Genomic DNA, 11,521 nt, shown 5'->3' with positions numbered 1-11,521 from the left:
AAAGACAGCCTGATTTCCTGTAGGTTCCACGTAACATAAGAGCTTCTGGAGGGGATCCTCTTTGAGCCGGGGCTCACACAGCTTTTTGTTCAGTGGCATGGTGCCTCTCTGATCCTCACTTGCAAAATGGGGCAGTTTGTACCACACAGGAGTTACCAGGGTTATCTTTTTTTTTTTTTTTTTGAGGAAGATTAGCCCTCAGCTAACATCTGCTGCCAATCCTCCTCTTTTTGCTGAGGATGGCTGGCCCTGAGCTCAAATCCGTGCCCATCTTCCTCTACTTTATATGTGGGATGCCTACCACAGCATGGCTTGTCAAGCAGTGCCATGTCCGCAGCCAGGAGCCGAACCGGGGAACCCCGGGCTGCCGAAGCGGAATGTGCGCACTTAACCGCTGTGCCACCGAGCCGGCCCCAGGGTTATCCATTTTTATTTGAACCACAGAACCACCCTGTGAGAGAGGGTGGCAAGGAAGGACTACAACAGAAACTTCCCCAATGGAAAAAAGAATGCTGCTGAATGGTGTGTTCACCGTGAAATCATGTTTTTAAAAAGTTCCATACACATTATATAAACTATTTTTTAACATGTGCTATATATAAAACTAAATATGCATAGAGAAAAAGTACTCTAATAACAATGACTTTCCTAGAGAGTGGAAGTAGTTCTTTATGCACTTCAACAGCACTTTATTTTCAAAGATGTGTACTATTTTCTAAACGAAAGCATTTTAAACATTCTTAGACATATTTCATAGGAAATTAGAAGTGCAGTCATGCATCACTTAACGATGGGGACACGTTGTGAGAAATGCATCATTAGGCTATTTTGAGGTTGTGTGAACATCCGCAAGTGTACTTACACAAACCTAGATGGAATAGCCTACTACACACCCAGGCATGTGGCATAGTCTATTGCTCCCGGGCTACAAACCTGTACAGCACGTTACTGTACTGAACACTGTAGGCAGCTGTAACACAGCGGTATCTGTGTATCTAAACATAGAAAAGCTACATTAAAAATACAGCATAAAAGATGAAAAATGGTACACCTGCATAGGGCGCTTACCACGGAAGGAGCCTGCAGGACTGGGCGTTGCTCTCGGGAGTCAGTGAGCGAGTGCTGAGTGAACGTGAGAGCCTGGGACGTTACTGGACACTGCTGTGGACTTTACAAACACTGGACACTTAGGCTACACTAAATTTATAAAAAATTTTCTTTCTTCAATAATAAATTGTCCTTAGCTTACTGTAACTTTATAAACTTAATTTTTTAAACTTTTGACTCTTGTAGTAGCACTTAGCTTAAAACATAAACATTATACAGCTATCAAATATTTTCTTTCTTTATATCCTTATTCTATAAGCTTTTTTCTATTTAAATTTTTTTTTTTTTTACTTTTTAAACTTTTTTGTTAAAAACTGAGACACAAAGACAGACATTAGCCTAGACCTACACAGGGTCAGTATCCTCAGTATCACTGTCTTCCACCTCCACATCTCGATCCACTGGGAAGTCTTCAGGGGCAATAACACGCATGGAGCTGTCCTCTCCTATGATAGCAATGCCTTCCTCTGGAATACCTCCTGAAGGACCTGCCTGAGGCTCTTGTTGAGGAGGGGTCACTCTTTTCAGAACTATGTCCATTGTGGTTTGTTTGGTCTGTGTCTGTTTTTCATCATAGATTTGCTTGTAAGCAGAAATGCACCATGAACATTCCTCTCTATTAACGAAAACCTTTCGGTGTTGGGGTCCACACTTTCACACTTTTTAAGGAGCTTGTTGAGGTCTGAAAAAGCTTCTAATAAACCCTTCACTGTGAGTTTTATTGGGAGTTCTTTTCTCCTGCATTTTCCTTCTCTCTTGCCTCTCCTTCAGCTGTGCGTTCCTGTTCCAGTTCCAACAACTCCTCATTAGTCAGTTCCTCAGGAACCACCTCCAGGAGCTCCTCAGTGTCATCCTCATCCACACCCAGGTTAGTTGTCTGCCATCTCAGGCACTGCCTGGTTGATTTTTCAACCTCCTCATTCTTGTCAAACCCTTTGAAGTCATGGATGATCTTCCTGAGTGTCTTATTCCAGATGCCACCCATACTCTCCTTGGTGACATCACGCCACCCCAAGCAAGGTTCTTGATGCAGTCATACATGTTGCAATCCTTCCAGAATTGCATCAGTGTCTTCCTCAGTTGCAGCAATAACCTGGGCAAAAGTCCTGCTCAGGTAGTAGGACTGAAAAGCTGCTATAACTCCTTGATTCATTGGTTGGATCCAAGAGGTGGTGTTTGAAGGGAGCAGCACTGCTTTGATATTGGGATGAAGATCACCAATAAAAGGAGGATGTTTGGGAGCATTAGCAACAATAAGCAAAATCTCAAAAGGCATGTTATTCGCTAAGCGGTACTTCCCCATTTCACTGGCATAGTAATTCAGGAAGGCATCTTGGAAGAGGAGCTGGGTCATCCAAGACTTCTTATTGCTGCTGTGGTACACTGGCATTGTGTGCTCACTGATATGCTTGAAGGCCCTGGGGTTCTCACTGTGCCAGATCACAAAGGGTCTCAATTTGTAGCCTGCAACATTGCCCCCAGCAAGGCTGTTATCCTGTCCTTAAAAGCCTTAAAACCTGGCATTGATTTGGCCTCCTTATGGATGAAAGGACCATGCTTAAGCATCTGTTTCCAGAATAGGGAGGTTTCATCCATACTGAATGTTTCCTCTGGCAAGTAATTTTCCTCCTCAATCAGCTTATCTAGTTTCCAAAAGTTCTTCAGCTGCCTTCACATCAGCACTCGCAGACCCCCCCACCCACTCTCACATTACGTGACGAATAACGGTTCTCGAATCACTGAAATCACCCGGAGCCAGCAGTAAATTCAACGTTGTAGTCGGGTCCAGCCTTCTCTTTCAACATCACAAACCATGATCATCATGGTGCTGAGCGGGATACACTTTGTGTTTGGTCTTTAATCCAGGTCATTAGATGTTTCTCCGTGTCTGACAGAGGCCCTTCCTGAATTTTTGTTAATCTCGCTGCCTTCAACAAAGCAGATCCTCTAACAGCTCCATCACTCTGATCTTGTCCTTCAAGATGGTAGCTATGGTGGAATGCGACACACCTCATTAGCGAGCAATAACCATCACAGATTTTCCACCTTCAAAGTCCTTAATCACTTTCAATTTCGTTTCCAGGTCAGTCACTCAATGTGGGCTCTTACTGGCAACACTACCAGCAGATTTTGTACAGTTAGCAGCCATGATGAACAAAAGAACCTGAGATTAAATGCAGCACAAGAGAAAATGATGCAATCCAGAGGTGGTGATAAACACAAGACGTATGAGGTTGTTACTGGCATAACATGACGGACTGTTTCACAGCAAATTTTTTTCATAAGTAGAAAGACTACACTCTAAAATAATTATAAAAAGTATGGTATAGTAACTATATAAACCAGTAAGATAGTCATTTGTGATCATTATCAAGTGTTGTGAACTGTACATAATCGTATGTGCTGTACTTTTATACAACTGGCCGTGCACTAGGTTTGTTTACACCAGCATCATCACAAACATGTGAGTAATGCCTTGAGCTGTGACATCAGGACAGCTGCAACCTCAACAGGCCATAGGAATTTTTCATCTGCATTATAACTCTATGGGACCACTATTGTATATGTGGTCCACCGTTGACCCAAGCAGCGCATGACTGTAACGTTAATCTGCATCATCTGAGTGGAATGATTATGGATGACACATTTTCTTCCAACCATAATTTCTAAATGTCCTAAACTGAGCGTGTATCCACCTGGGTCTTTTAATCTGTCAGAAGCCCTAACGGGAGCTTGCCTTCTCGCTGAGTCTGGAGGTATCTAGCGCCCTCTGCGGAAGCGTCTCTCCACTTTGCGCTCCTCAAACGGGAAGGTGCAGCTGACTTTCCTAGGGATCTTGTTAAAATGCAGATTCTGATTCAATGGCTGTAGGGCAGGGCCTGTCATTCAGCGTTTTTAACAAACTCCTAGGGGAAGCAGATGCTGGACCGCACCGAGTGGCAAGGGCCGAAACTGACTGCTACGCTATGAATAGTTATTCTACACCAGCAACCACAGTAGCACAGTCCCGGCCTCAGACATCGGCACAAACTCCCGGGTAAACCTAACCCTGACGGCGAAGGCCGCCAGCGCCCGCAGGAGGCAGCGGGGGACCCCGCCCTGCCCGCCGGCCCGCCTGCCCCGCCTGCCCGCACGCCCGCCTGCCCGCACGCCCCGCCTGCCCGCACGCCCGCCTGCCCGCACGCCCCGCCTGCCCGCACGTCCGCACGCCCGCACGCCCCGCCTGCCCGCACGCCCCGCCTGCCCGCACGCCCCGCCCCCTGGGGCTCTAGCACAGCGCGCACCGGCCTCCCTGCCCACGTGAGCGTCGCGTCACGTGAGGCCGCCGCGCAATCGCTGGCGCTCGGCCGTGCGGGTGGCGGGAGTGGCTGGCGCTGGGACAGGCGGCGGGGGCAGCATGGCCGAGAGGTCGCGGACCCCCGCCGGCGCCGTGCGCTCGGTCGCTTACCCCACCGCCGCCGCCGAACTGCCGCCGCAGCTCCGGGCCGGCGCGATGCGGCGCCGCCTCTGGGGCGTGCTCAACTGCCTGTGCGCCGGCGCCTTCGGGGCCCTGGCCGCCGCCTCCGCCAAGCTGACCTTCGGCAGCGAGGTCGAGCCCGGGCGCCGCGGCGGGGGCGGGGGCGGGAGCGGGGGCGGGGGCGGGGGCGGGGGGCGGGCGGGGCTGGGGACGCAGGCCTCCGCCGGGCGCTGCAGTCAGCCGGGGCGGGAGGGCGTCCCTGGACTCTGAGTCAGGTCCCGCGCTCGTCCAGGGTAGGCGGTAAGAGACGTCGGGGACAGGCCTCTTCCCTCGCCAGGGACCTGAAATCTGTCCTCCGATTGGGCTAGTTCGCTCTCGGGGAAGCGGAACACCTCCTGCCTCCTCTCTCTACCTCTCATTTTAAGCCCCTTGTGCCTGAACGTTTCTCTCCATGTGACTCTTGAGGTGAGAAGCCTGTCGCCCATCTCTTCACTCTGTAATTAAATGTGATTTAACTGGTCTACCCTGCTGCCAGGAAACTTGAGAGTTTGGGATACCCTAGCGATAAGGGGAAACTGAGAGAAACGTCCTGGACATTCCCCTGATGCTCAGAACTCCTAAACTGCCGCCCCCCCGTCTGCTAAGGTGTACCTCTTTGCCTCTCCCATTGCCAGTCAGAGGCCAGCTTCTGCTTGCTAGCGAGGTTTCCGTAGACCCTGACCTGGACAGTGGACAGGCTGATTTTTTAAATTTAAGTCTATTTAGGGCTAATCCAGTGGGAGCTTCCATGCTTGAGGTTAATATCCTGTTGAATGTACTTCTTGGAGTAAGTGGTCCAAAGTAAGATGAGCCGCTCTGTGAACCATGAGGTTTTCTAGTTGTGCACCAGGCCTTCATAACCTTTGTATAAGCAGGCTGCACTGGCATAATGCTTTTGTGGAAATTATATGAAGACACCCCTTCCTCAAGATACTGTGTATTCAGCTGCTGGAAAACTGTTAGAAATAAGAGTATGATGTTAAGATGGGCACAACCCCCAGAGGAAGCCCCTCTGTCTGCAGGCAGGTTCCTAACTCAACACCAAGCAAGGGGTCTGCATATCCTTTATGTAGGAGGCCTCCAAAGATCCTCCCTTCTCTCAAGGCTCTCCCCTTTAAAAAACAAGGAAATCTGCCAGTCCTCCAGTGATGCCAGGTGGTGTCCTCCCCAGGCAGGCCTGTGTCCTGGTTAAGAGCGTGGAGCCACAGTGCCTGGATTGGAATGCTGGTGGCTCCCACCAGCTGTGGTGGCACTTTTAGGCAGTTGCTTAATGCGTCAGGTTCTTCTTGTAAAGTGAAGCTAAGGAATAAGTGAGAATGTAGTTTAAAACACTTAGCACAGGGCCTGGCACAGAGTAAGAGCTCAGGACTGCCCAGTGGGACTGGCTTGAGTGCGCTGTAGCCTGCACAGGATGGGAGGAGACAACTATAATTCATGCGTTAGCTGATCCCGGGAAGTGAGGATCTGCCCCTGCTTTACTCGTTACTGTATAACGAATGACAACTACGTGGCCGTGTGGGACTGAACTTCAACCATTGGTCACTGCAGGACCTATAAGGAACTGGTGTTCAGTAAAAAATACTGGTTATGGGTTAGCATTTAACTTCTGCCCAAGGTTACATGGCCAGCAAGATAGCCAAATAAGTGTTTTCTCTGAGTTTGTTGCAGCTGTGAAATGGGTGTGCTGCCCACTGAGGGCTAAGTGAAATCCTGCTCGGGAAAGCTCTGAGGAGCCCCAGGCTGGGGTGGGTCTCAGTCAGGGCCTGACTGCCAGTGGCCATGACCCTGGCCGTGCTGCTGGGCTGGGCGTGGCCGCAGTGACACCTTCTCCTGCAGGTGAGCATGGGCTTCTGCGTCTTAGGCATTCTTGCGATGGGGACCACCAATTCTCTGATGTGGACGTTCTTTAGCCGGGGCCTCAGTTTCTCCATGTCTTCAGCCATTGCGTCTGTCACGGTGACGTTTTCAAACATCCTCAGCTCGGTGAGTATCCTGAGGGTACAGCCCCCCTGTCTCGAACCTGGGTTCTGGGAGGGTTTTGAGTGGGTTGTCCTTGGGCAACCCCTGCTTTCCCGGATAGGAGAAAGGACAGGGACAGAAGCAGAGGGTGGGCTGTGGCTTGACCCATGGTGGTTGCTCCTCTAATCTCTGAAACTTGGAGGAATTCTCAGGTTGGATGGGATGAAGTCCAACTATGAAAAAACCCACCTGCTTCTTGCCCCTCCATGCTGGAGCCCTCGCTCTGCAGTGCCTGTGCAACCCAGCTATCTCCCGGGGGTCTGTGAGCTCCAGCATGAGAGGTGGAGGGTCGGGCTTCTTCCTTCTGGTAGCTGAGGTCAGCCAGCTGGGGCTGAGCCCAGTCGGTCCTGCACCGAGAGAGGGAGGAGTTGGTAGGCCAGCTCGAATCTGGGAACAGCAGGCACCGGCTGAGCGCTGGGCCTAGCTGCTGGCCTCTGTTGGTCTTTCTTGTGCACTTTCCTGGGATCCAGTGCTGTGAGGAAGGTACCCTCCCCGCTTCTCCAGGTGAGATGGAAATGGATAGAGTGACTTGCTGAAGGTGGCAGCCGGGTTTCAAACTCAAGACTTCCGGCTCTAGCCCTTTCCTCCTGCCCTGGAAGGGCAGACAGCCACAGGGAGGTGAGGTGGTCGAGTCCTCTGGGCACATTTGCACCCAGCCTCACAGCTGTCTCTGTCCCGCAGGCCTTCCTGGGCTTTGTGTTGTATGGAGAGTACCAGGAGGTCTTGTGGTGGGGAGGAGTGTTCCTCATCCTCTGCGGACTCACCCTGATCCACAGGAAGCTCCCGCCGACCAGGGAGGCCCTTCCACACAAGCAGCAGTAGCATCAGTTGACTGGATGGACCAGCTGGAAAGACAACAATGGCTGCTCAGGCTCAGGTGGCATGTGGGGACTTCTTACACCCAGGCTGATCTGGGTGTGCAGCCTTCTGATTGTCACCCAAAGGGAGATAGATGCTCCCAAGGGAAGCAGGCCTCTGAGCGAGCAGCCTTGGGGGTGGACAGCTCCGGCGTCTGCAAGGGGAAGTACCCCGCAGCAGTGGCCTGCCTGGAGCGTTCTCAATACATCTGCACAGTACTGTGGATTCTCACGCTCCTGGGCCCACCCAGGGAGCCTTGGCAGGTTCTGGAGACCCTGGAGTTGGTCTGCAGCCTGTATGGACTTGAAACCATACTGCAATTGTAGTCCTGTTGGCCTAACAAAAGCCAGTCACATTGCAGTCTGTGACTGGTGGGGCTTTCTGGCAACTTCACGCTGATGTGTCAGGCCATCTGTGCCCTGCTGTTGTATTATGGCAAGAGAAGGAGAACTGGATTAATAAATACTTTATTCTAAGTTAAAACTACCAGGTGTGGAATCTCACTTCTCTCCTACTTTTTTTCTTTCCTAGTTTTTTGGAGTAAGAGGGAGCAGCCAGGGTGAGCTGCAGTTCCCAGAGTGGAACTGATGCTGCCCCCCCACGCCCACCCCCAGGCCTGGGCTCAGCTGCTCTACAGCTGAGCGCATGGCTCCTTCCTGACGTTACCTAGGCTGGTGCTCTTCAAATTCAGGAGGGTCTGTCCGTTCACTTGGTGCTCAAGGAGAAAAGCTTGACCTCACTTTGGGGACCTAGTTTTATTTTACTTATTAGGAAAGGAAACTGGCCCAGAGGTTGCTCCCGTTGCCTGGGTCACTATGCCACTGGGCCGGCCCCTGGATGTGTGTTATCTTGATAGGAGAATAAACTGTGTATCAGTATTTGTCTTGCTGGTGTACACCTTGGATGGTGGATTGAACTTTATTTTGTTTGCTCTGGAGCTGGCAATTTGACTTTCAGGTTCAGTAGCCAATGGCCTGATAGGTCAGTGTTACCATTTTTGTTGTTTTTTATTTTACTTATTTCCTTTTTAAAGTGTAAAATTCAGTAGTTTTTTAGCATATTCACAAAGTTTTCAGCCATCACCACTATCTGTTTCCAGAACATTTTTATCATCACAAAAATAAACTCCCATCCCCATTGGGAGTCACTCTCCATTCCCGTTTCCTCCCAGCCTCCTGGCAACCACTAGTCTGCTTTCTGTCTCTGTGGATTTCATATTCTGGACATTTCATATAAATGGAGTCATACAATACATGGCCTTTCATGTCTGGCTTCTTTCACTTGCCATAATGTTTTAAAAGCTTATCCAGGGGCGGGCCCCATGGCCGAGTGGTTAAGTTCGCATGTTCCGCTTCGGTGGCCCAGGGTTTCGCTGGTTTCAATCCTGGGTGCGGACACGGTACTGCTCATCAAGCCATGCTGAGGCGGCGTCCCACATGCCACAAGTAGAAGCACACACAACTATGTACCCGGGGGCTTTGGGGGGTGAAAGGAAAAAATAAATAAAATCTTTAAAAAAAAAAAAGCTCATCCATGTTGTAGCATGTATCAGCACTTTATTCCTTTTTATGATTGAATAATAGTTCATTGTGTGGATATACCACATTTTTTAATCCTTGCATCATGTGATGGACATATGGCCTGTTTCGGTTTTTTGAGTGTTATCAATATTGCTGTTATGAATATTTGTGTACAAGTTTTTGTGTGCACTTGTTTTCAGTTCTATTGGGTATATACCCAGGAGTGGACGTGCTGGGTCATATATAACTCTATGTTTAATTTTTTGAGGAACTGCCACACTGTTTTCCAAAGCAGCTGCACCATTTTACATTCCAACCATCAAGTTATGAGTGTTCCAATTTCTCCAGATTCTTGTTGACACTTATCATTCTCTATCTTTTTCATTGTAGTCACCTAGTGGTATTTCATTGTGGTTTTGATTTGCATTTCCATAATGACTAATGATGTCAAGCATCTTTTCTGTGCGTATTGGTCATTTGTATATCTTCTTTGGAGACATGTCTATTTAGAGCCTTTGCCCGCTTTTGAACTGGATTGCTTATGTTTTTATTATTGAATTGTAAAAGTTCTTTAAATATTCTAGATATGTCTCTTATCAGATATATGATTTGCAAATTTTTTTAGTAAAGTTATAAAAGTTAACATCCTTGTGAAATTACAGTTGTACATTATTATTAGTCATGTTGTAGGCACACCACTTCACCCCTAGTGCCCTCCCCCCACCCCCCGTCCCCTGGCAACCATCGATCAGTTCTCTTTGTCCATATGTTAACTACCACCTATGAGTGGAGTCATACAGAGTTCGTCTTTCTCTGTCTGGCTTATTTCTCTCAACATAATACTCTCAAGGTCTATCCATGTTGTTGTGAATGGGACGACTTTGTCCTTTTTTATGGCTGAGTAGTATTCCATTGTATATATATACACCACAACTTCTTTATCCACTCATCAGTTGCTGGGCACATAGGTTGGTTCTATGACTTAGCTATTGTGAATAATGCTGCAATGAAGATAGGGGTGCATTGAACTTCTGGAATTGCTGATTTCAGGTTCTTAGGATATATCCGCAGCAGTGGGATGGCTGGATCATAAGGTATTTCTATTCTTAACTTTTTGGGGGAATCTCCATACTGTTTTCCATAGTGGCTGTACCAGTTTGCATTCCCGCCAACAGTGTATGAGGGTTCCCTTTTCTCCACAGCCTCTCCAACGTCTGTCACTTTTGGTTTTGGATATTTTTGCCATTCTAACAGGTGTAAGGTGATATCTTAGTGTAGTTTTGATTTGCATTTCCCTGATGGTTAGTGATGATGAGCATCTTTTCATGTGTCTATTGGCCATCTGTATATCTTCTTTGGAGAAATGTCTGTTCATGTCCCCTGCCCATTTTGTAATTGGGTTATTTGATTTTTTATTGTTGAGTTGTGTGAGTTCTTTGTATATTATGGAGATTAACCCTTTGTAGGATAAATAACTTGTGAATATTTTTTCCCAATTAGTGGGCTGTTTTTTTGTTTCAATCCTGTTTTCCCTTGCCTTGAAGAAGCTCTTTAGCCTGATGAAGTTTCATTTGTTTATTCTTTCTATTGTTTCCCTCATGTGAGGGGTTATGGTGCCCGAAAAGATTCTTTTGAAGCTGATGTGAAAGAGTGTGCTGCCGATATTCTCTTCTAGAAGACTTATTGTTTCAGGCCTGATCTTTAGGTCTTTGATCCATTTAGAGTTTATTTTAGTAAATGGTGAAAAAGAATGGTTGATTTTCATTCTTTTACATGTGGCTGTCCAGTTTTCCCAGCACCATTTGTTGAAGAGACTTTCTTTCCTCCATTGTATGCCCTCAGCTCCTTTGTCAAAGATTAGCTGTCCATAGATCTGTGGTTTTATTTCTGGGCTTTCAAGGCTGTTCCATTGATCTGTGCATTTGTTTTTGTACCAGTACCATGCTGTTTTGATTACTGTGGCTTTGTAGTATGTTTTGAAGTCAGGGATTGTGATGCCTCCAGCTTTGTTCTTCTTTCTCAGGATTGCTTTAGCAATTCGGGGTCTTTTTTTGCCACATATGAATTTTTGGATTCTTTGTTCAATTTCTGTAAAGAATGACATTGGGATTCTGATTGGGATAGCGGTGAATCTATAGATTGCTTTAGGTAGTATGGACATTTTAACTATGTTTATTCTTCCAATCCATGTGCATGGAATGTCTTTCCATCTCTGTGTCATCGTTGGTTTCTTTCAAGAAGGTCTTGTAGTTTTCGTTGTATAGATCTTTCATGTCCTTGGTTAAATTTATCCCAAGGTATTTTATTCTTTTTGTTGCGATCGTGAATGGGATTGAGTTCTTGAGATCTTTTTCTGTTAGTTCACTGTTAGCATATAGAAATGCTACTGATTTATGTATGTTGATTTTATACCCTGCAACTTTGCTGTAGTTGTTGATTGTTTCTAATAGTTTTTCTATGGATTCTTTGGGGTTTTCTATGTATAAGATCATGTTGTCTGTAAACAGCGAGAGTTTCACTT

The 11,521-nt window shown here is 47.5% G+C and overlaps 1 protein-coding gene across 1 annotated transcript; it reads left to right on the top strand.

Moving 5' to 3' along the window:
- Positions 1–4,434: 4,434 nt before the first annotated feature.
- On the top strand, positions 4,435–7,963 carry TMEM42 (transmembrane protein 42). Its single transcript, XM_046665563.1, has 3 exons — positions 4,435–4,696; positions 6,440–6,586; positions 7,304–7,963. The coding sequence occupies exons 1-3, from the start codon at positions 4,505–4,507 to the stop codon at positions 7,442–7,444; spliced, it is 480 nt and encodes a 159-aa protein (XP_046521519.1). The 5' UTR covers positions 4,435–4,504; the 3' UTR covers positions 7,445–7,963.
- Positions 7,964–11,521: the final 3,558 nt, after the last annotated feature.

The sequence above is a fragment of the Equus quagga genome, chromosome 1 (genome assembly GCF_021613505.1).
Source record: "Equus quagga isolate Etosha38 chromosome 1, UCLA_HA_Equagga_1.0, whole genome shotgun sequence".
Taxonomy (NCBI): Eukaryota; Metazoa; Chordata; class Mammalia; order Perissodactyla; family Equidae; genus Equus; species Equus quagga.
Note: the sequence above shows the minus strand (reverse complement) of the source record. Positions and strands in the feature narration are given on the sequence as shown.